Genomic DNA, 24,774 nt, shown 5'->3' on the forward strand with positions numbered 1-24,774 from the left:
CCAACGCCCCCAGCCGCCCCATGGGGAGGGGGAAATGTAGGAATGCCCAAACCCCAACGCCCCCGGCCGCCCTGTGGGGAGGGGAAACGCGGGGACGCCTGGCACCAGGCGAGGAGCCGGGGACACACAGGGAGGGCAAGTTAATGGGTAACACGTGGAACACAGCATGGGGAAGCAGAGAGAAAGGAGCTTTACCTTCATCGGTGTCTGCGTTGCCAAGGGACGGCATGCACCATGCAAACAAAACCAGGGGGTTAGAATGGCACCACTGAGAGCTGCTGCCAGCGAACGCCCGCACTGGGCCATCCCCTGGGGGCAAGCGTGGCAAGCCGATGTAGGCTGGCACAGACAGACAGACACGGACACACCACCCTGGCCGGGACCCCTCCTTGGAGCCAGGCAGCCACACAGCAGCCCCCAACCCAAGGTCCAGCTCCCATCTTTCCACTCGCCCCTCTGCCCCCCATGCCAATCTTCTGGCTCCCCTCGCCAGCCCCATCTTGTTGCAGGTTTGGACCCACACAGCCCCATGCAAGGGGGCACTGGGGCCCCATACAGACTCGTCAGGCATAAGTCAGCAAAGGCCGCCGTGCTGCGAGCCTCTCATCAACAGTACAGCCAGACAGATGCGCTCAGCAGGCCTGGCCTGCTTTGGGGGCCCCACAGCTTGGGAAGCCCTGGGCTTCTCTGGGTCCATCCTGGGTCCTTTCCACCCAGCCCCGCCCAACGTGGATCAAAGACAGCCCCTCCCACCAAGCAACTGCCCATGGAGCTGCTGGAACGCAGACCTGCGCCTTCCGCAAAGGGCAGCGTGTCTAACCCCAGCTCCAGGGCAGCTGCAGAGAGCGGGGGCAAGGCTGGGTCTGCATTGAGGGCCAGCCTGTGTACTGAGGGGCTGTGCTCCAGCCTCAGGGCTGCCAGCCAAGGGGCCAGCTGGCAGAGGCAGTCATGCCATGCGGGCTGGTGGGGACACCATAACGTGGGTCCTTCTCTCCCTCTCCAGCAGGGCCTCTGTCCGCTTTGTGAGACAAGGCACCGATAAAAGTCGCCTCCACACCCCCTGAGCATGGCACCAGCCGAGCAGGGTCTGCAGCACACAGCGACGGAGGCTGCTCCCACGCAGACCCTGACTCCACTCCAGCCCCCTCCCTCGCCACCGGTGCCATGCTGTCCCCCCCACTGAAACCAGCCTGCAGCGTAGCTACAGAAACCACCTTGCCCCAGGTCCCCTCCAGCTTTGGGATGTTATGAAATCACCTTCGCTGGCCGCCCCCCACTGCAAAACAGCCCCCATGATGCAAAAGTCTGAGTGGCCTTCCCCCGCGGCGCTCCCTGGGCTGTAAAATCCAAGCCCTAGTAGTCGCAGCAGGAACCTCTGGGACGCCCGTGTCAAAAGGGAAATCCCAGCGCGCCAGTGGGGAGCAGACACCAGCATGACCCACTGCTCTCTGACGCTGCCAGGGGGATGGGGCGAGAGTGCAGGCAGCCAGACTTCCCCAGAACTCCGGGGAGACAGGGCATGGCCTCAGAGAGATGGGTGCCACAGAGCAACCCAAGCCCTGGAAGCTATTCCAGCTCTCCTGATATCTGACATGGCCAAAGACCCGGGGGAAGCCCAGCTCAGAGGGAGCGCTGTGATCTCCCAAATCACTGCAGGGCAAACCCACCAGCTGGTCTCTCTTCACACCAAGCACTCATGGCCCTGCACTTGCACCAATAGCCTCCCTAGGCACTCTCCCAGCCAGTGCCGAGACACAGACCTGGCCCAGAGACCCTGCCGCATGCCCGACTGGGGACAGACATGATACACCGGGCCTATGACCACAGCATGCTGCTCCGCCAGCCTGGAGGGGGCTCCTCAGAACTAAGGCCTGTGCGGGACACAACGCAGCAGGATTGGGATCCGTGTTTCCACCTCCGCTCAGAGTGCAGCCCCTGCCCTGATGCCACCAGCACAGGGCACGGAGCAGAACCCACAACCCCAGGAGAGACCAGAGGCAATTGCCAACTCCTCCTGCAAAGGACCCTGTGAGAGTTCTTAGTCCAGGAACGAGAGGACAAGAAGGCCGTCCTCATGCACACGTCAGCCGCCTGCCCAGGGAAGCAGCCAAGACCTTCTCCAGGGAGGGGACGTGGCTTAGTAGCGATCACCCCTGTGGCCACCAAGGCTTTCCCCGAGCCAAGGGCTGGAAACCCAAATATCTTCCCAGCCCACTGCCTCAGAACTGCTCTGCTTCGACTCAGCCCCACCCCACGTGTCTCTCCTGCAGCAACCCAGCACCACCAGCAGCATGCCCATGCTGAGGCTGCCCAGCTCCCTCCCATCCTGTGGGGGAGGGAGGAAGCTGGGGAACACTAGGGCTGTGCCATGTCCCCTCCCGCCCACACTGTGTGGACAGCCCTGCACAAGGCCCTGAGGTCAATGGGGAGCTGGTGATTTCCCTTGCAAATGACAGTGGATGAAAGCTGGTTGGGTCAAGCACTGGGGATGATCCTGGTCTCTCAGAAAGCCTGCCCAGCAGCAGGCACCTGACCCACCGGGTGCAGCCAGGAGTCACCAGGTCTCAGAGCACCCAGGGCTGCCAAGGGGGAAAAAGGGAAGCCCTACTCAGGGTTCACTAGCCCCCAGGAGTATTTCTGAGAGAACCTCCCATGGGCACTGACCCGCCCTGTGGGGACAGGCAGCTCAGTGGCCTCTCGGAAGACAACAGTGCATGGAAAGGCTGCCACCCTGCAGGCCGCTCAGACCGGCAAACCTTGCCCGGCGACGTTCCGAACAGTTCATTACCTTTGGTGGCTCCTGCGGCCCCGAGGTGATAAATGGCCCCCAAGACGAGCCAGAACGCCTTCTGCTCATCGCTGGAGATGCCCACCGCTTTCATGGCAGCCTGCAACTTGTTGAACTGCTGGGCTGCCTTCTGCTTTTCTTCCGGCTGGAGAACAAGGGGCTTTTCTCACTGCTGGCAAACAGCCACCCGCTCCGTGCCAGAGCTCCCGCCCCACCCAGCTCCCCTCAGCCCAAGACCAGGTCTGCATGGGCCCGGGCCACCCACCGTGCCCCAGAGAGCACCTGGGCCAGCGCAAAGCAGACATCCCCGCAGAGCTCACACTGTCCCCGTGAAGGACAGAGCGGGGCGTTGGGCACGGGCAAGGAAGGCTTTAGTTAAGCTTTTAATTAAAAATCTCCATCAGAGGATAATCCTGGGGCTCCGGTAGAGAGCAGAAGAGTAAACAGATGGACCCCAGCCGACGGAGAGTCCATCTCTCTGGGAAAGGCGGAGGATTCGCCGTCACTGTGCTGCGTCGCTCCCACGCAGCGTGCTCCCTGGGAACTGGCAGGCAGCAGCAGCCCGCAATGGACCGCCCCAGCCCCCAGGTCTCTGCCTGTTCTAACAGCAGCTCCACAGTGACTGTCGGCCTTGGACTTTCATCCGAGGGCCCTCCTGCTCAGCCAGGCCCATGGGGCCCAGCCCATGCTGGGTCAGGCCTGGGGAGGTGGGCCCTGCCCATGCAGGAAGAGGCCAAGGAGGACCACACTCTCATAACACCAGCCCCGCCCGGCTCTGCCCTGAGTCACCTTGGACAGTGGCACAATCCCAAACACGTTGGTCTCTGCTAAGTGGCTGAAGTGAAGCTCGGTTCTGCAGGGATAAAACACAGCATTACAGCACCACGCAGGGCTGGCCTATGCTGACAGGCCCCACACCAGGGCCAGGCTCCCCCGAGCTCCCCAGACATGCAGGCTGATCTCAACAGACCAAGCTCTGTTCTCTGGAATAAGATTCCCTGCCACAGGACACTGAGGCAGCTTCTGGGACCCTGGTCTCTCTCTCTGACCCCTGCAGGCTATGCAGACTCAGGTCGCTGTGTGCCTGATGCGGCAGCCAGGCCACACCATGCCAGCTGCACTGCAGGCCCCTCTCTGGCCCCTGCCACCTCCATGACCTCACAGAGAGACCCATGGGCTTGCAGCACTGTACCCAACGGGCTGTGGTTGGCTCTCGGCCGTGAGCGAAGCGATTCTTGGCAGGGGAATGGCTGGAGCAGAGCTTAGCGATCCGGCAGCTTTCAGACCGTCACCACGGCTGGGTGCAATGGACCCCATGGCCAGGAAAAGGCGAGAGGCAGTGATGGGGGCAGGTGATGCAGCGCTCACCTGAGGGCATTGTCCATGCCAGCCAGGAGGTAGTAGAAGACATTGAAGGTGGCCTCGTTGGCCGGCCGCTTGGTGACCCTGAGCTTCTCCAGCAGCATGGTCTGGGGACCAGAATGGAGACATTTGGGGCTGGGCTGCGGCACGCTGCCTGACTGCATGTCTCAGAGGTCACTACCAGCCGCCCACCTGCCACGCAGCACCAGTGCACAGGACCAGCTCTGCTCACCTGAGCTGGGCCTGCTGCAACCCGCGGCCCAGTGCACCTGGCTCTGCTGGCCCCTCCCCGCCCGCCCTTAGCCCCCAGCATTGCATTTTCTGACTTGTGGGCAGCACTCTGGGGCAGGGACCATCTTCAGGCTACCCGTGTCCGCGCTTGCCTAGCACAACAGGGCCCACGGCTCTTCAGTGTTATCCCCATTACTCCCAGCCTGTCTCTAGCAGGGGCCTTCCAGCTGCCTCAGTGGGAGGTAAAATCCCAGTCACACGCCAGGTGCCAAGCTTTCCCTGGGGGCTGCGTGGAGGGGGGCTGAGCTATTCCTGCCTGCCCGCCAGCGACTGCCCTGCCCCTTGCCCAGGGTGATGCTGCAACACTCCTGGCCCATCTAGCCCCAGGCCAGGGATCGCTCTCATTGGGCAGCAGCTAATTATGTCAATACAAACACTGGTAAAGCGGCAGACTCTTCAAAGCCTCCGCAGCCTCCCTGAACCTATCTCCACACAGCTGATTTGCAGCTCTCATTACATGGGCGTACAGAGGGACTTGGCCGAACGTCAATGGCTGCACACTCCTTACCCACGCTGGTGCCAGCTTTTAGGAGTGGGGGAAGGGAGAGAGACACCTCGTTACTGGAGACTAATTCCACGAGGAAAGGAAATCAAGGCCATCTGCGACGGGCCTTGCCACCTCGCTGTGCAATGCTCCAGATGTGAAGGAAGATGAGCTCCAGCAAACGAGGCCAACCATCACGGAGTGGATCTACCAGCCGTGCAGCTGCTGCGCATGGTTGGGAACACACAGCTCCGCTTTCAAGAGACAGCCCAGGCAGGCAGCCTGCCAGCGCCCGTCTAGCCCCACACTGAGACCAGCAGGGGGCAGCTTCAGCTCTGATCGGGAAGGAGGGGAGTTCAGTCTCCAGGCCCCACTGGGTCCCTGCCTTCCTGCTGAGACTGCCAAAGACAGCTCCCCATTTGGGCCAGCCACAATGGGGCCGGTGGGACAGGCCACAGGTCCTGTTAGGAGTCACGTGCCAGGGACAGCCCCAAACTCTGAGCTAGGTGCCAGGTCCCTGTTCTGTGGTCACTGCCCAGCGCCATTCAGGCCCCTCCAGCTGTACACTCAGCACACCCCCTGAGTAAGTCTAGAGATACCCTGTGCGTTCTTCCCCCCAGCCCCCTCTCACCTGTATGGAGGCTGAGGCCACCTGGCCAGCCTGATCGAAGTCCAGCGAGACGATCTGGGAGAAGCGAGTGGCGTTGCCATTCATACTGCTGCTGCTATTGCCAAAAGCCTCCAGGATGGTGTAGAGCGCCTGCCACTTCTCCACTGCGGGGACACAAGCGAGAGGGCGTGTGCCCGGCCAGCCCCGGGGCCCAGAGGGCCGTGTTAGTTCCAGAGCAAGCGCCCACGGTGCAGGGACAGAAAGGGCAGCCGCAGGGCAACCTCAGCACCCAGGGACCCCAGCGCCACCCTAGAGGGAGCAGGTGCCCTTGGTCCGAGCTGTGCACCTGCGCCCGTGGCCGGGGACCCAGAGAGCATCCCCCAAGCACCGTGGGGCTGGCAGGAGCCCGCAGTGCTGCAGGGAGCCCTCTGTCCCCTCCAGTGCCCACGAGCAGTGCCGATGGGTTCCAGACAGCTGCTAAGAACCCGCCCAGGCGAGAGCAGCGAAGGGCCCAGCCAGGCTGTAGGGGCGTCGCGTGGAGCCGATCTCGGCGGGTCAGCGCTCTCCTATGGCCGCGGCCCAGCCAGCGCCGCTGGGCACTCACCTGAGAAGACCTTCCCCGTGCTGCCGGCTGTGGTGGCCAGGTACTGGATCAGGTGCTGGCAGCACATAGTCTTGCCGCTGCCACTGCTCCCCAGCAGGACGACCGACTGGTCCTGGCGGCTCATCAGCATGGTGCGGTAGGCGGCCTGGGCCACAGCGTAGATGTGCGGAGACATGTCTTCCCTGCGGCACCCTTTGAACATGTGCATCACCTGGGGAGAGCGCAGGCGGCTGGGCGACCTAGCGCAGCACGGGGCGGGGCCAGGCCACTCCCCCTCGGCGGGGCCCCCAGCCCACGTGCCGGCCTGAGGAGCGCCCGAGGGCAGGAGCAGCAGGCCTTACCCAACGTGCTGGGAGACGGATGGGACAGCGTGCCCACCTGCTGGCACTGTCTGGCCACAAGTCCAGCAGGACCTCTCCTCAACACGGGCTATGCAGCCAGGAGAGAACACAGCCAATAACTGCGCTTGGGGCTGTACGTACCCCCCACACCTGCAGGAGAGTCTGCCCTGGCCCCCGTACCAGGTGCACAGACCCACAACGAGAGCCCAGGGGCTGTCCACCGTGCCCATTGACACTGAGCACCACCCGCCTGGGTGGCAAACCCTGCAGCGCCCAGGAGGCAGGGCAGCACTACCCTCGCCACTACAGACAGGCAAGTGGGGGAGGCTGACGTTGCCCAGGGCACTGTCGCAGAGCTGGGAACACGGCACTTCCTGGCTCCAGCCCTGGGCTCTGTCCCCCAGCCACTCTCCTTGCCTGCTGCAGGCGGAGCGGTTCCATTGCAGGGGGACCCGCGGGGACGGAGTGCAGAAGCTGTGAGAAGGGCTCGTGCAGCCAGGCCCGGGGCAGCGTTACCTTCTCAGAGTACATGGAGGGGGAGCTGAGCGGGTTGACGACCAGCATGGTGGGCCCCGCGTAGGTGTGGATCAGGTTACCGCCGTAGCGTTGGCGCACGGTGTGTAGCGCGCTGGATTCATTGAGATAGACGAGGTTCGCCAGGTCCTCCACCCGGTCACAGGACGGCGGGTTCGCCTGGGGACAACAGAGGGAGGACAGGCAGCATCAGGCAGGGAATCCCAGCCCCTACCCCACACAGCCCCTGCCACCGCAGGCACAGAGCCCCTTCTCACCTTCCCCTCCTGCCCACCCCGCGGTCCCCTGCCCCTGCCCTGCCCCACCAGCCAGAGCCAGGGCCCAGGGCTCCCACCTTCTCCACGTCATCCTCGTCCACTTCCAGCACGGCCCCATCGTGGTCCAGTTTCACCTTCACCTTCCCTTCGGGCAGGAGGATCGCTTCATCTGCCCGCAGCTGGCTCGCTGCGAAGGGAACAAACAGGCCATGGCATGGGCAGGTTCTGGCACCGACCCCCTCCCGTCCCTTCCTCCATCCCTTCCCGTGCCCAGGGACATGCTGACACCTAGCCGTGGAGCTCTGGCACTGAGGCCAGGCTGCTCCCCCACACCAGGCCCCACTTCTTCCAGACAGCGGACGGGGAGCCGCTGCTCCTTTACCACTTGCCTCCCTGAGCCCTGGCATGGGCGTGGAGGCTCAGGAGAAGGCACCCTGCTCTCGCAGTGCAAGGGCACACTAGCGATGCCTTCTAGGGCCTCTTTTCTTCTGCCTGTCACCTGGCAGGTCAGAGCCAGGCTATAGCTCTGAGCAATGCCCTGGGGAGAAGCAGGGAGGGCTGTGAGCAGAACCGTGGTCTAGACCCACTGCATGGCACTGCCCTGAGAAAGCCAGGGGCAGAGCCCCCCACGGAAGGTGAAGGACAACACCCACCCCCTGAACTCACCCAAGGAGAAGCCATCCTTGTGGACCAGCCACACCTTGTCTGTCTCATACCAGGCCTCCTCAGCCGCGATCTGCTCCTCCGTCTTCGCCTGCCAGTACGAGGAGAAAGGGGAAGAGGTCACGGCACAGGCTGGGGGGACTGGACCAGCCCAGGCCATCAGACACTCCAGCACCTCTCACCTGCTGCCCTCCCCTCTCCCTGCCTAGGCACCCCCCGATTCCCAGGACAGTGAGTCACTGGGGCTGGAGTGAGCAAACCCAGCCCTGTGCCAGAGCTCCTGCCCAGGGAAGAGCTCAGACCCCACGGAGCTCTGCAGTGACCCCAGGGGTGGGAAAGCTGGTCCCTGCTGTTCCACGCGACAGAGCCTGGCTCTAGCCATCAAAGGGAGCATGGCAGCGCCCCTGCATCACTAACACGCAGCGTGATCTGCGCGACACAAGCTCTCAGAGCGGCCACTCTACTCGAGCCAGCCTCACATCGGGTCTTGGACCAACATGACCAAGTCACTTGCCCCGGTGCAGCTGGGACAAGCTGAGCATGCGACCCCCTCACAGCAGAAAGAAAGAGCAGAGCAGGGCAGCGGGGAACACAGTGCATCCTGCAGGGCAGAATGAACCCAGGCCATGTGGACACAGGGAAAGTGCAGAGAAGGGACACCCCTAAAGCTCCAAGCCAAGTGAGCAATGTACACAGCCCCCACGCCCTGCACAGGGCACGGAGAGCACAACGTGGCAACTCTGCCAACTGGGACAACACGAACGACACACGGAGTCTCACCGAGCAACACTCCCACACTCGTGCAAACAGGGCCCCACATATACAGCCGGAAAACGCAGCAGAGTTCAGCTCTGCAAACAGGCATGGCTCCTTGGAGCTCACAGGACAGAACTGCCGGCCTCACTGGGACTGTTGAGTGTGGGCCACAGGGGAGAACCAGGGGTCAGGATATTTGACAAAGCTGCCCAATAGCAGGCTCTGCTGGGTGGAGGAGTCATCCCGAGGGCAGGCCCCAACCCTGGAGTCACTGGACAAGGCCATGGTCCTTCAGGGAGCAGCCCCAGGCTGGCCTGTGGAGAGTAGATTGGATGGGCCCAGGGGGCTTTTCCAGCTGTCCTGGCTAAGACCTTGTCCCACCAATGAGCTCAGCAAACATGCAGGGCAAAGGCCTCATGCAAAGAGAAAGAGGGAGAGCAACACTCCAGCAAACAAACAAGGCAGTCGTCCCCCCGCCCCCCAAAGCATCAAGCAAATTCACAGATACTCGCGAAAACGTTAATGTGGTCAAGCAGCCAGACCTGAGGCAGGGATGCAGTGGAGGCTGGGCCAAACATGGCTGCTGGGACATCGTCCGCCTGTCCCTATTGAGGCCGATGGGGAAGCAAGGTGTAAAGGGTTAACGTCCTTTCCCCCCAGGGGAGGGCGCAAAGAGCAGGGAAAGCCGCTATGGAAAGCGAATGGAGGTGAATGGGACAAAACCTGCCAACCATGCAAAGGGGGGCCAGTGGCACCGCATCTCTCCCGACCCTTCGGCACGCTGTCAGCACTGCCCCCAAGCGCCCCCTGCCACGCCGCAGGAGGGGCGGCTGCTCCTGAAGGAGAGTTTCCGGTGCCCACGCTGCACTCAGGGTAGGGCTGTGGGCAGGGCGGCAGTGCCTGTGTCCTGCAGCCCCCACCCACAGCTCTCTGCTCCTGGGCTGCTCTGAGGGCCACAATTAACTACAGTGCCCTGCATTTCCCAGCCTGCCCCCCAAGCGCTTTGCAGAGCTGGGCCTCCGAAGAGAGGCCACTGACCTGCCCACGCTCACCCAAGGAGTAAGTGGCAGACCTGGAATGCTGTCTCCCAGGCCTGGGCCTTGACCTCAGTGCTCTGCCCCACTACACGGGAGACCTGGGGGCAATCCCCCTCTGGCCTGGGAGGGGTGGGACCCCTCCTCCCTGCCTTGCCGTGCCCCCCCAGCTATCCAATCCACAAGAAGCTGGGAAAACGAGGAGCCAGTGGGAAGGAGGGTCCCACCTAGGCTAACAGGCAGGCTACCCAGACGTCGGGCATTGGGGAGGAAGCGAGAAAATAGACATGTTCTCCAGCACACGGAGGAACCCTCACCCCCTACTCAGAAGGGTGAACGGGACCCCTCAGCAATGCACAGTTTCTTGCTCCCCAAACGCAGCTGCGCACATGTCCGGGAGCGAACGTCAGGGAGAGTCCAGCGTGGCGGCTGACACGGCCAGGACATGCACAGCCCAGCGCCCTGAGAGCTGCGGACCCCGTCCGTCCCCAGGTGACTGCACAGAGCAGAGCCCACTGGGGCTGGGTGATGCAGGTTTCACTGCTGGCCAGCAGGTGGAGACAGAGACTGCACCTAAGCCAAGAGGCTCTCGAGTGCCCATTTACCTGCCAGCCTGGCCCAAGCCTGGCCCAGGAACAGATCCTGCCCTCCCTCGCCCCGTCTACAGCAGGCCGCTGGGTTCGTCAGACCAGCCCTGGCTTGGGAACCTCATCCACACTCAGGCGTTTGCAGCCTTCGGGACACAAGAGCGCACGTCCCCACTGGAGGTCTGGGGGAGTTTACTGCCCAGAGCAGTCTGCTGCTCAGCCTGGCCCTTCCCCTTTGGGCGTTTGCAGCCCCAGGTCGGTACAAGGAGCAGGCCAAGTGGTGGCACCAGTACATTCGAGAGACAGCCTACTCAGTACACAGGGCCTACGGCTGGGAGTCAGGACTCCTGGGTTCTCTTGTCAGCTCGGCCACTGATTCGCTGAGTGACCTGGGCCAGCTCCAAGCTGTGCCGGTGATTCTGACCCCCTTGGAGAAGCGCTCTGTGACATGGGGACGGACAGCCGGCAAGGGTGCGGTGTCCTTCATCCCACTCACTGTTAGCAGGCGAGGACCTGACTGCTGCCCGAACCCAGCCTTCTGCTGGGACAGAGTTAACAGCCGCTCACGGTCCTCTTGCCTGAGACTGTCCCCATGCCGCACTGATCTGCACGTCTGTCCTCTGCCGCCAGACAGCACCAGGACTGCACTCCGCAAGCTCACGGGCACCATCCCGGTGCAGAGCTCCCACCTCCTGCTTTCCCAGTGGGAAGGGAGGGAATAACTCCAACCCCAAGGCAACTCCTGCACAGAGGTGCACAGAACAAGTCAGTCTGCAGCCAGGAAGCCCCGGTGCCACTGGTCTGAGGGAGTCCCACACCAGCTGCTCTAGAAGCTCGGGGAAGCCAGCGGTCAGTGGCACTGGCCAACGCAGCCTCCCACTGCTGGGAGTTGGGCGGCCTGTTCTTCGCCCCACACACGCTTCCCTGGCTAAGAGGAGGAAAGTCTCAAGGCCAGAGGAAATACGGCTCATTAGTGACACACGAGACCCTGCCCGCAGGGGGGTGACTTGGGACTACTCCAGAATGGCCCCGGAGCAGGTCTAGTCTCGCACAATGGCAGGAATGAGCGGGACAGAGACCCAGACGGGGCAGGCTGGAGATGGGAGAGGTGAAGAAAGCCTTACACTCCAGCATGAGGCGCGTGCACAGACACCAGCCCAGAGGCAGACAGACGACGGTGGAAGGTCACCGGTGGAAGCAGAGAGCTCCTGTGGGCAGGGGTACAGTACCTGACTCTGTGCTGACGGGGAGGCCACAGGCTCCAGCTAATGGCAGCAAGGCAAGAAGGGGAAAAAGGAGAAGAAAGAGGGTGAGATAAGCAAAGAATCGAAGGAAACTCATCCCAGCCAGTGACCCCAAACAGAGCAGGTGTGCGACTGCCCGGGCCAAAACCCCACATCAACATCCAACCATGCGCTGCTCAAACCAACTGCTTCCCCATGGCGCGGGGACAACCACCACCCTTGTCAGGCCAGTGGGGCCATCACTCTCCCAGCAAGGCCACTCTCAGAGCCAGCCAGCTTCTGCCCGGTACCTCGCAGAAGGTAGGCTACGGCGTAGGTAGGTACTAGGCTTCGGCGTACACAAAGGAACTGCACGGCTGTGTCTCAACGGAGCCTGGCCTCCAAGCCAGAGCAGAAGTCGCAGCTGCCAGCTCTGCTTCCTGATGACAAAACCCCTTGGCCTAACTGCTGATCGCCTGGTACAACAAGGATGTGACGCTGGGCTGGGTCTGACCTCAGGGACTGCAGCCTGCATCACAGAGCAACCCTGCCCCAGCCCTTTAAAACCCCCATCCTGCAGGGTGAAATCCATGGCCTGACAGCTGTCTGAGCCTTCCCCTACTGCAGGCCAGGTTGGATTTCCAAGAGCCAGTGCTGCAGAGTGGACCCAACAAAGCTAGCCCACCTCCGACTCCAGCCAGCCACCAGCCTCGCTGCTGGGCGGCCCAAAGCTCTCTCCTGGAGGAGGGTGGAGGAAGCAGGCCACCCCACTGGTAATCAATGACACTGCTACTAATGGAACTGCTCCTGGTGCTGACCATGCCCGCCCCAAGCCGGAGCCCCAGGGAGCTCACAGAAAGCTGGCAGCATTGGCCTTTCCACAGAGGGCTGCTCACCAGGGCCAGTACCAACAGGAACAAGTTTAACACTCGACTGACTGCGGACCTTACTGACTCTGGGATGCACCCGCGGGCTGCGCTGCTTGCTTGCTTGCCAGCAGCCCAAAGGCCAGCCTGGAGTAAACCGAAGTGAGTAACTACGGCCGCTGTCATCCTCCTCAGGGAGTGTCGCCCGGCTCCCGGACCCAGCGTGCCATGCTCACTCACCCTCCAGCAGCAGAGGGGCCAGCAGTCCATTGGGGGCAACAGGCATGGGCTGCCCCTTGGGCACTGGAGGGGTGGCACACTTCCTCCTCCAGACTCAGAGCGCCAGCAACCTCACCCCAGCGTTACTCTTCCATGTGTGGAGTGAGTCCGCCTGCCCACGGCCTCTCCCCGACGCTCAGGTAACTCCCACCCCAGGGAGACAGAGGAGAGGGTCCAGTGGCCCAGGACCCATGTGTCACGGAGTCCCCGGGCGATGCTCTGGAACTGCTCCCTACGAAGCCAGGCAGGACTCTGGGGAAGTCTCCTTTCTGTGAGCAGCCTGTCTGCAGGACACACAGCTCACACAGCTTCCACCTTCCTGGGTCTGGCCTCGGAGCATTCAACATCCTCTGCCCCTCCGTGCGCTTCCCACAGCCAGTCCGCCCAGGCGGGGTCCTGGGGAAGCCAGAGGGTCCTGCACCCCAACTTCGCAGTCAGACGTGACTCTCAGCCAGCCAGTAAAACAGAAGATTTATTAGACGACAGGAACATGGTCTAACACAGAGCTTGTAGGTGCAGAGAACAGGACCCCTCAGCTGGGTCCATTCTGGGGGGCAGTGAGCCAGACAACCACATCTGCACTTCACTCCATGTCTCAGCCAGCCCCAAACTGAAACTCTCTCCAGCCCCTCCTCCTCTGGGCTTTGTCCCTTTCCCGGGCCAGGAGGTCACCGGATTCCTTTGTTCTCCAACCCTTTAGCTCTCAGTTGCCAGGAAACAGGGTGTCGGCCATTCTCTGTGTCCAGACCCCTGCACACACCTGCCCTCTAGGGCTCTGCAACGATCATACACCCTTATCCCACTACCTAGATACTTAAGAACTGCCTAGGGGAAACTGAGGCACCCCCACACTATTCAGAGAAAACATTAAGAACAGTCCCGCTTCGTCACACCCTGTCGGGACATCCCCTGCTGCGCTCTGGGACACTTGCCCCACCCACCACAGCTGCAGCAGTTAGTTCACAGCAGGCAACTGAGGCATTGGAGAGAAAGCACAGGAAGCATACGGGGGCCTCTCCTGCATGCCGTGCCAGGATGAAAGAGAACGGCAGGCCCCTGCACACATCCTCCTATGGGCAGTAATACTGGTAAGGGATAGAAGAGGGGTGTCCTCAGAGAACAGAGCACACACAGCTCCTACCCTGCCTGCTAGACAAGCACCCCTTAACCCCTGGGCTGTGCACCCCTGGACTTGTTATTGCAGGGTAACTGGTGCTGATACATATTTTAAACAGCAGGGAAAATGGTTTTTGTGGAAGAGAATCCTGTGACCTCTGCAGCCAGGTGTGGGGGGCAAGGGAGGGATTTGATCAAACCAGGGAGTTCCAGCACATGACACTCTGTGTCTCTAAATCTGAGAGCCGAGGTGAGATGAAGTGGGACTGTTCTTAATGTTTCCTCTGAATACTGTAGGGGTGCCTCAGTTTCCCCTAGGCATTTCTTAAGTCTCTAGGGGGTGTAATTGTTGAAGAGCAAAGGGCCAGTGTACATAAATGACCGGCACTCTGTCTCCTGGCAACTGATGGCCTCGGCCCTTCCCCCCTGGAGTGAAGTGCAGACGTGGTTGTCTGGCTCACTGCCCCCCAAAATGGACCCAGCTGAGGGGTCCTAGTCTCTGTACCTACTGTAGCTCTGTGTTAGACCATGTTCCTGTCGTCTAATAAACCTTCTGTTTTACTGGCGGGCTCAGAGTCCCGTCTGACTGCGAAGTTGGGGTGCAGGACCCTCTGGCTTCCCCCGCTGTGGGAAGCACAAAGAGGGGCAAAGAGGATGCTGAATGCTCCGAGGTCAGACCCAGGAAGGTGGAAGCCATGTGAGCTGTGTGTCCTGCAGACAGTCTGTTCACAGAGAGGAGACTTCCCCAGAGTCCTGCTGGCTTCGTAGGGAGCAGTTCCAGAGCATCGCCCGGGGACTCGGTGACACGAGGCTTCTCGCCAGAAGAGGTACAGCAGCAGCGCCCGCAGCTACAGGGCTTAGAAGCTCCTGATGGCTCCCAAATGCCAAGGAAAGGCCTGAGGTGCCTTCCGGCAGCTCCCAGGCACACGGAAAAGCAAAGGGAACGATGGGAGCACAGCTCCCAGACCTACACACACACTGGGGGCACACCGGCGCCCTCCCACACACCAGCCCGCCCACGGAGGCACTCAGAGTCAGAGCTGCTCACACACACGGGGCAGAAGCAGCGGGGAAGCCATAGCACGCGGGTTGGGAGAGCTGAGTGGGTGCATGTACACAGGTATGTAGGAATAACTCCCTGATTTACAGAAGCCATGAAGATCCTCTCCAGCCTTCTGTGAGCTTCCTCCACTGGGGTCAGCTGGGCACTGGGGCCGGCTACAGCCTAAAGGTCAAACCAGCATTAGTGTCACCCTTCATGCCACTCACTGTCCTGAGCAAAGTCGGCAGCTGGGGAACCACCTGCTGGCAAACTACTGGGGTTCTTTGTCAAAGGCAGGGCTTAGCCTCTGCAGGGCAACTCTCCAGGAGCAGGGGAGCGGGAGGAAGCTGGCCTCCTGGGGCCCTCAGAGCTGGTGACAAATGCAGCGGGAGTGTGCGTTTGCCCCCTTAGTCGCCTGCTGCTGAACAGCATGGGAGTTTGCATGCCCTGCATGCTGCAGGGACAGGGCTGGGACAAGGCTCCCTCAGGGAGGTCTCAGCTCCAAGCAGGAACTGCCCCCCAAAGCCCTTTCTCCAGGCCTTCTTCCTCTGGGAAGAGCCGTGGCAGAGCCTGCAGCCAGGACTCCCAAGGGGGATGAAGCTAGGCGCACGGCACTCACAGCTCCCATGGCAAAGGCCTCGCCATCTGTCCGGATATGGCGCACTGGCCCGCCCGCCCACCCGCACAGGGCACCGAGGGGTCAGCGCTTGCAACGCGCTCCACCAACACTACGAATGAGCTGGGGTTAGCCCTGCTGAGCTCTCCCGCTCACCACGCGGCCCGGGGGCCAGCAGGGCTCCTCTTCACTACCAAGGGCTCCACGGCCCCGAGTCCCTGCGTGGGGATCCAACCTGCTGGCTGAGCAGAGGGGACGCTGGACTGGCCCCCCACTAGAAGAGGCGTGGGTTTGCTGCTGTGCTTGGCAGCCACTAAGGGCAAGGAGGAAGGGAGGGGGCTGATCCAGCGCTCCCAAAATAGAGAACAGAGCTCCCTCCCTCAGCGGCGTTCACCCAGCCCGAGGGGCCCGTGGGGGCAGGGTACAGCCAGTCACACCCGGAGAACCAGTGAGCAGCACCCAAAAGCTCAGGCCCCGAGGAGGAGGGTGAGTGGGTATGTGGGGGAGAGGGGTTTGGGGAGGGGGTTCTTTAACACCGCCGTCTCCACTGGTTCCTGTAGCAAGTCAGACTTGAACCAGGCTAGCAGCTCCCAGGCCAAGGCCCATGGCGCTCAGGGCTCCATTTAACAGCTGCATAGCAAAGGCTTCTGCAGGTTCCCGCAGAGTCTGTGCGTGCTCGAGGGCAGCAATACCAGAGCCAAGGGACTGCGCTCGCAAGCAGCGACGCTTCCGCAGAGCCTGACCAGGCAGGCCGGGGCCCGGCACACCTGCCCTCCGGGGCAGAGGCTGGAGCCAGGCACAAGAGCTGCCAGGCACAAGAGCTGCCATGCAGGCAGAGCTGCCAGCCAAAGATCTTGGCTCTCTGGCCATGTTTCACCAAAGCAACTGTCCCAGGAACACTCTAGTTACCGGAGGGGTGGGGAGACTCGGATCGTACGGAGCAAGGGATGGCATCCCCCCCACAAGAGTGTGCCCCGGGAAAACCAGCAGCACCCTGCTGATAGCGGAGCACTCCCAGGAGCAGGCTACTTCTCAGCCATTCACAAGGAGGGTTTGATTCCCCACTGACCCCAGTCCCTTGCCGCCCCCATCCCCAGCTGCCACTGGAGCCAGTCGAGTGCCCTTTTAAACCTACGCCCAGTGGATACACGTCCAGCCCTCCCCACGCAGCACACCGCCCTGGCACGGCCACCGCCAGGCTGGCACACTCTGCGCCACCCAGCCGAGTCACACTGGGGCACAGTTCTGTACTCCTCAACTAAGAGCTTAGCCAGCTACCGTCTCAGTGACACTGCTCAATGGTGGTCACGGGGCTTTCACGGCCACCGACCTCCCCTGTCTCCAGCTCCCCAACCCAGCAGCTTACCTGCTGGGGGGATCCCTCTGCGGCTCCTGGGGGAGGCAGCTGCTTCTCTGCTGGCTGGGGTTTCTCCGTGGAGCGAGCCGGGTCAGACAGAGACAGGGAAGCTGATTGACTTGGGTTTGTCCTTAGGAATCCCGGTAAGGAGACCAGGCGAGGTTCCACCCCACAACGCCCGGCCCCACGTACGCTGCACAGCACACGTCAGGCCTGCAGACTAATGAACGTTTCACACCACACCGGGCTAGCCTCAAAGGGCCAGGAAGGGGCATGTGGTTAGGATGCTGGGCTGGCATGCAGGAGACACAGGTCAGGTTCCTGGGGCTGAGGGCTCATGGCGGCACGAACAACAGGGCAAAGGCCTCAACACCTTGGGCAGGAAGCAGCACCTGGTTCTGCAGCGCCCCCTCCTGTCACTCTGGGAGTGGTGATGATGGCTCTGAGAGGGACTGAGGAACCGACTCCCAGACCTTGAGAAATGAACAGCATCTGCAAGAGGTTCCCAGGAAGCCCTGTGGGTGGCAGGGGTGTGCTGCTCGGAGCAAAGGGGAAATACTAACTATCCCTGGTTTGGAGCAGCTGGGGCACCAGCGTCACCAGCGTCCTGCCCGGGGGCCTGGCTCCCCCAGGCAGATCCCAGAGGAAGCCTGCATCCAACGTGGGAGCCTGCTCTGCGAGCCCCCACTAATGCAGCGCCCTGAGCAGGCTGCTTGGCAACGAAGGATTGAGCTCTGTCCCTAAAACACAACCCCAAGACTCGCTACCAAACAGAGCTGGGAGGGGAAGATCACCGCTGACTGCTGCTGGACCCTATGACCTGCCCAGCAGCCAAAGGGGCTCCCATTGCTGAGCAGCCGCAGGTCTCCTCCTCCAGCCCTGGCCCGCAGGCTAACAGGAGCAAGCCTATGTGTTGGAACAGGTCCAGCAGCACTGACCCAGGAGGAGCAGCACCGGCATGGGGCTGGGAACGCACAGTAAGTTACGGTGAGCAGCTCACGCCATGCACCGTCACCAGACGGCTCCAAGTGGCCCGTCCTAGCACTCCTGCGAGGAAAAGCCATGCACTTCTTCAGCTAGGCACAAAGCGTATGATCAGAGCCTGGATGTGTGCTGACGTGGACACCACGCTCAGCTCCGCAGCACTCACAGGCAGTGTTAGGAGTGACAGGCCCAGACCACACACCGGTGCCATGCATCACCGGTCTAGACTGCACACACTCATGTGTACCTTGGCTTGCCCCGGAGCAGCTGCTTTCTGAGGTGCCACGTGTGTTGGCTCCACCATCTGCTCTTGTTTTGTTTTGGGGTCTGGGGTGGCTACTGGCCCTTCCTCCTCTGCAGGAGATGGGGAGCCAGGCTTCTCGGGTTCCTTCCCCACTGGGGGTGTCTTCGGCTCAGGAGGTTTCTCCTCCTCCTGCTTCTCCACTGGCCTGAGGCGAGGCCTGTGCTGTTTGGTTTTGCCTCGGGACATCAGGCTTCTCAGACCCACCGAGATCTCATCCTTTGGGCCAGGCTCCTTGGGCTCCGACTTTGGGGAGGACGCAGGCAATGGAGGCGGAGACACCACCCTCGGTGGCGCCTTCTCTTCCTTCTTGGCTGGCGAAGCTGGCTCAGGAGACTTCACGTCCCTCCCCAGCTCCTTGGTGTTGCCAGAGGCCTCGCCAGGCAGGACTTTGCGCACCACCTTCCGCACCACCCTCACCACTCTCTTCCTGGACAGGCCCTGGCTCTCCTCTCTCAGCGGCTCAGGCTGGGCCAGTGAGCCAGGCCTGGATCCTTCCAGGCCGTTCATGGTCTGGGCAGGTGTGTGGGAGGGAGGCTGGTTATCGCCGTTGAGCAGAGGCTCTGGGCTCTTCACTCTCTCTGGAGGCTCTGGGCTTCGGGGAGCGGGTGGCTCGTCTTCCCCTGCATTTGGATTTTCTGACTACAGTTACAAATACATGACCACATTACAGGAGGACATCCCCTTACCACCACACCCACACACACACGCACATGCACACACGCACACAGAGCGGGACAGAGGACACACAGAAACCTCCCTTCAGCAGCTAACCCAGCTCCAGCCTCCCCTGCCAACCCCGTCAGTGGATCCACATCACAAGTGACACAGACACAGGAGAAGAGTGTTCTGGGCTCCATCCTGCGCCCACTGCCTTCAGCACCAGTTCTGCCATGGCTGCAATGGGCACAGGACCGGGCCATGGAGCTACAGATGCTCTGTTTAGCATTCACAGGTTTCCCAGGCCAGGACAAGCTCGTTCTGAGACCTCGCCATGTGACACGGCTTACGAAGAGCTCCGGTAACAAAGCTGCACCCCTCACGGAGTCCAGACCAGCCGCTGCTCTGCAGGGCGCTCCGCAAAGACGGGTTTGGAAAAGGAGCCATGGTGGGTGGCTCTCTTCATGCACTACTGCTTTGAGCTCTAGCGGCAGGGCTAGCAGGGACACTCCCAGAAAGTTTCACTGCCTCTCCCGGTCCAGGCAGGAGACGATGATGTCAATGTGCGACCCTACCTGCTGGAGTGTCTACCACCGCAATGCTGGGGGACACCTGAACTTGCAGGTCCAGACTCCACCTCCCTGCAACCGGGGAGAGGGGCACCCGCAGCACAGGGGATGGAGGACAGTTGGTCCCCACCTCCTGCAAGGGCCAGTCTGGTGGGGGGCGGGGGAGAAACCTCTCCCTGCACTATAACTGGAAGAGACAACACCTCCCACCTGTGCCTAGACCGGCAGAGCTCCCCCACTCTGGGCTCAGCTGCTCAAAGCCCCACGTACAGATGGCTGCGGCTCCTGTCTCCACCACGTCAGCATGCAGGATGCACACACAAGTCCTGCACTGGTTGGGGGACTCCTCTCAGAGGTTTACGTTGCTGCTAGACTCCAGCGGGACCAGCCCAAGAAGTGGACATTTGAGCTGAACATAATTAATTCAAGGCCTCCGCTGAGACTTTGCATGGTGAAGGAGGCGGCAGAGGTGGGTTCCACCCTGCCCCAACAGTCTGCAGAGAAGCAGGTGGATAAGAAACCTGGGAGCTGCCAATTCCTTGACAAGATAGATAAACAAAGGGCTTTGAACTAAATCCTGGAGCCAAGTCCTGTGGCGTCAGCTCTGCACCCTGTCGTTAGTGGTGCCTGCAGCAGAAACACCAAATTACTGAGAAACACCCCCAGGCCCAGAGGTCTGCTCTTCCCATCCTGCCAGGCACGAGTGGCTCTCACCCATCCTCCCACACCCAGCATGATCCAGGCTGGGAGAGACGCAAGCAGCAGTGTGTCATAGAACCTGGGCCGATTCAGGTCCCGCTGGGTGTCTCAGGCTGCTGCCCTAGTCCCGTCTCTGTATGCAGCTCATTTGGTGACACAGCTCGTCCTGTCCACGCCCCTCACCTGTCTCTCATACGCACCTGCCAAGACCTTTGTCTGTCACTCAGTGTCACGGAGTCCCTGGGCGATGCTCTGGAACTGCTCCCCATGAAGTCAGTCAGGACTCTGGGGTAGTCGCCTTTCTGTGAGCAGCCTGTCTTCAGGACACACAGCTCACACAGCTTCCACCTTCCTGGGTCTGACCTCAGAGCATTCAGCATCCTCTGCCTCTCCGTGCGCTTTCCCCCAGCGAGTCCGCTCAGGCGGGGCTCCTGGGGAAGCCAGAGGGTCCTGCACCCCAACTTCGCAGTCAGACGTGACTCTCAGCCAGCCAGTAAAACAGAAGGTTTATTAGACGACAGGAACATGGTCTAAAACAGAGCTTGCAGGTGCAGAGAACGGGACCCCTCTGCTGGGTCCATTCTGGGGGGCAGTGAGCCAGACAACCAGGTCTGCACTTCACTCCATGTCCCAGCCAGCCCCAAACTGAAAACCCCTCCAGCCCCTCCTCCTCTGGGCTTTGTTCCTTTCCCGGGCCAGGTGGTCACCTGATTCCTTTGTTCTCCAACCCTTCAGCTCTCACCTTGCAGGGGGAGAAGGGCCCAGGCCATCAGTTGCCAGGAAACAGGGTGTCGGCCATTCTCTGTGTCCAGATCCCTGCACACACCTGCCCTCTAGGGCTCTGCAATGATCATACACCCTTACCCCACCACCTAGATACTTAAGAACTGCATAGGGGAAACTGAGGCACCCCCACACTATTCAGAGGAAACATTAAGAACAGGCCCACTTCGTCACATCTCTCCCCCCTTCGAGATCGAACTGAGCGGGGTCACTTTACCCGGTGACCTGGGGAAGTTTGAAGCCACCAATGTTCCCATGGATGCCCCAGCATCTCTCCCGTTCCTTGGTAGGAGTTACACCAGGCCCTTCCAGTTTCACGCCCTCCCTTAGGTCGGGGGTGGTCGATAGCACTAGCAGGCTGCATGTGGGAAGGTTTCTGCAGCCCATGCCCTTTGGCCACCCCAAAACCCCAGGGGGTCAAACTGGGATTGGGTTTTCTCCCAGAGCTCCAGTCTGGAGGGCTGCAATTCGGGCTCTCTTGGTTAAGGGCCCCCATCTTGACCTGGGCCACATACTGTTCACTTACAGAACTAGCATGGAGACATCCCTTTCCCAACAACCTTGTCTCCCCAACAAGCTGGCCAAACACAGCCACTTGGTTATAGGACGGTATACCTTTCTTAATAGCTTTCACTCCATCTGAGACCTTCTCAAAGCTCTCCACACTGGATCTTTCAACAGGAAAGTCAGTGGATCCATTCACAACAGAAAATTTCTGGCTGTTAGGAACTTAAACTTTCTTGATTAAATCACTTTCACACCCTTCAGTGGCAGTAAACTGCTTGCAAAGACTCCATGAGGATTCCTTTCCCGAGGGCTTTTCTATGCAACAATTCACCCCCTCCCAGAAATTCTGCTCTTACCCTCTTTACCTAGGGCTTGCTCTAGGGGAACACTTTCCTGAGCAACTACAGACTCTTTCTGGGTCTCCCTTACATCCAGAATCACCTCTGGCCCATCAGGCGGATTCCTACACAATCCCCTTTCATGCAAACTTACAGACTTCCTAGATAAAAGGTTAGAAGCATTCTCCTTCCCTTTGCCACACACAAGTTCAGGAATCTTTTCCTTCTTGCTACAGGTTTCCACACCCTCAGTAGGTTCCACAATCACATCACCTTCCTGCTCTCCTTGTGCCCTGGCTAGGATCTCACCCTGATTAGACAGAGTTGCTACACCCTTTCCAACAACACACTAGCAACAGGCAAAATACAAGCACCAGAATTGTCTGGTCTCGGGGATTTTACATAGACCCTAACTGGATGCGACCTAGTTACAGGGCCATTCTCCCGAGCAGACAGAAACTTAGGACCCTTCCCTTCCTGGGCTTTAGCTGAATCCAGAACCAGCTCTGAGACAACTGCATGACCCTCAACCATCACAGGCTGAAAGGCCCCTTCTGTCTGCTCCACAGACCAAGAAGAGCCGGACACACTTTCTCCTTTACCAGACACACAGGTTGGGATCTCATTCCCTTTGTCCCAGCACACAAGGCTGGTCACAGACAACTGCTTGGAGATCAGGGTAGCTCCCTCCATAGGCAAGTCAATACCCCTGACAGACAGAGACCCATTTCCTTCACTGTCCCAATTCTCCACCCAGCTAACAGGTAAGGTCCAGGGACTCTCATCTTCCACTCTCCTCGCCTTCCCACCCTGCTGACTGGACACAGCCATCAGCTCACAAGGCTGCCTAGGCTCATCCAAACTTCCCTTACCAAGCACCTTGCCACTCCCCACAGATCCCCTGCCCTGCCTGTGTCTCCCCCCACTCAGCTGGGGTCTCAGCTCCCACTGTGCTCAGCGCTGCCCTTGCTGTCCCAGTGGGGGCAGGCCACTGCTTTCCTCACTGCATCAGAGCCAGCGAGAGTCCCCAGTCTGGTGTGCAAGGGGGCAGGGAGCATCTCTCTGTCCCACCGAGTCCCAGGGGTCTGGTTACAGGCAGGCAGGTAGCCTGAGCCTAGCGGCTCCTCCCTGCTGCCAGCCAGGTCATCTGCATTTTCACTGACCATTTCCCTCTCCACCGATTGGTTCCCTGGATTCAAATTCAAACCCTCGGCAGTTACAGGAGCAGGGCCTGGATCCTGTCCCAAAGAGACACAGTCACCCCACAACAGGGTCTCGCAGCTGGTGTCCTGGGGCACCCCAACGGCCAGCCAGCCCCACCCCTCCTGGGTCTGCACAGGGATCTGGGCCATAGGCAGGGCGAGGGGCTTCGTCCCTGGGACCCTCACCCAGCTCACACAGGCCCTCAGCCTCTGAGGCTGCACCACCCAGGGTCTGACACCAGTTCTCTCTGTCCCAGGATCTCGCCACCCCAGGAATGTCTCCCCATTGACCATCCCCTTCCGCTCCCACTGGGGGTCCGAGGGGCCTGACCCCAGGGAACTCCACACAGACATATAGGTTGGGGTCAGGAGTGGGAGCCTGTCCACCTCCCCACCCATCTGGCTGATGGAGTCTGTGGCCTTGGGACCCAGCAAGGGAGCTAGACACCGGGGCTTTTCCGCAGGGTCCCCCTGGTTCAGATCTCCAGCCTGCTCAAAGGCAGTGAGGTGGGCATCCACACACCCCCCCTTAACTAGGGGCAGCAATTTAGTCTCGAGGTTCCCTGCGGAACTGGCCCCCCGGGATCTATCCCCACTCACCCCGGGGAGGTCCCCTCGGCCTCTCCGCCCCACCACCGCCAGTTCATGCTGCTGCTGCTTCTGCAGCTCTTTCTCGGGCTCTCGCTGTCTCCCACGGTCCTCTTGCTCTCTCAGACTCCGCTCCAATCCCGTCTGTCTCGATCCCCCGATGGGGAACCCGATCGTGAAGACCCCCGTCTGGTCGGGGACAGGAGTCTTGGCGATGCCTGGCTCCCACTCCAGCTGCTCCCAGATCCTGCTATAGCCCCAGTTGGGGTCAGGAATCTGTTCCTTAGAGCGGTCATCCTCCTCCAGCTGCACGATTAACTCTGCTTTGGTGAACTTTCCAACGCTCAACCCTCTCTTTCTGCACAGGGTTACAATGTCCTTCTTAAGGAGACGGTGACAGGCCATCACTCCGCTCCTCCCAAGTTGTTGTGGACTCACAGGCCCGTGTGCTCTCAGCTCCCCACGGTTTCCAGGGAGAACCCCTAGTGTGCCAGCCCTTCTCGAGGTCACCACCTCTTTGCCAGGGTCGAGCTGCAGACTCCTCCGCCCCTTGGACTGCTCGCTGCAGTCCCCAGGGGAACCCTGTTACTGCACAATCCTTCTCGCTGGTCACACACTCCCAGGGGTTAACCGCCCCCCGAAACCGCTCCTCTCTGAGCCTTCAGCAGGCCTGGTCCTCGGCAATCCCCCTTCGTGTTACTGCTCCCCAGTCACTTACTGCAGGAAGCACCATCCACGGGGTGCAGTACATCCCACCGCTGCCACCAGTTGTCACGGAGTCCCTGGGCGATGCTCTGGAACTGCTCCCCATGAAGTCAGTCAGGACTCTGGGGTAGTCGCCTTTCTGTGAGCAGCCTGTCTTCAGGACACACAGCTCACACAGCTTCCACCTTCCTGGGTCTGACCTCAGAGCATTCAGCATCCTCTGCCTCTCCGTGCGCTTTCCCCCAGCGAGTCCGCTCAGGCGGGGCTCCTGGGGAAGCCAGAGGGTCCTGCACCCCAACTTCGCAGTCAGACGTGACTCTCAGCCAGCCAGTAAAACAGAAGGTTTATTAGACGACAGGAACATGGTCTAAAACAGAGCTTGCAGGTGCAGAGAACGGGACCCCTCTGCTGGGTCCATTCTGGGGGGCAGTGAGCCAGACAACCAGGTCTGCACTTCACTCCATGTCCCAGCCAGCCCCAAACTGAAAACCCCTCCAGCCCCTCCTCCTCTGGGCTTTGTTCCTTTCCCGGGCCAGGTGGTCACCTGATTCCTTTGTTCTCCAACCCTTCAGCTCTCACCTTGCAGGGGGGGAAGGGCCCAGGCCATCAGTTGCCAGGAAACAGGGTG

General features: G+C 60.8%; 1 protein-coding gene across 18 annotated transcripts in view; it reads right to left on the reverse strand.

The window, feature by feature from the left end:
• Positions 1-24,774, reverse strand: part of MYO18A (myosin XVIIIA) — a 169,915-nt gene that overhangs the window by 66,154 nt on the left and 78,987 nt on the right. For 6 of the 18 annotated variants that reach the window (XM_075120815.1, XM_075120814.1, XM_075120801.1 and 3 more), the window contains exons 3-11: positions 11,436-11,576; positions 7,938-8,025; positions 7,349-7,458; positions 6,997-7,173; positions 6,140-6,350; positions 5,557-5,699; positions 4,157-4,257; positions 3,578-3,641; positions 2,789-2,933 (exon numbers count right to left, since the gene is read on the reverse strand). In XM_075120815.1, coding sequence (XP_074976916.1) covers positions 2,789-2,933; positions 3,578-3,641; positions 4,157-4,257; positions 5,557-5,699; positions 6,140-6,350; positions 6,997-7,173; positions 7,349-7,458; positions 7,938-8,025; positions 11,436-11,576 — 1,180 coding nt within the window. Of the gene's footprint in view, positions 1-195; positions 208-2,788; positions 2,934-3,577; positions 3,642-4,156; positions 4,258-5,556; positions 5,700-6,139; positions 6,351-6,996; positions 7,174-7,348; positions 7,459-7,937; positions 8,026-9,232; positions 9,296-11,435; positions 11,577-14,942; positions 15,021-16,819; positions 16,883-18,041; positions 18,738-24,774 lie in introns of those variants that run through there. The other 12 variants (XM_075120805.1, XM_075120812.1, XM_075120813.1 and 9 more) reach the window with 10 other exon arrangements.

Source organism: Caretta caretta, chromosome 17 (assembly GCF_965140235.1).
Source record: "Caretta caretta isolate rCarCar2 chromosome 17, rCarCar1.hap1, whole genome shotgun sequence".
Taxonomy (NCBI): domain Eukaryota; kingdom Metazoa; phylum Chordata; order Testudines; family Cheloniidae; genus Caretta; species Caretta caretta.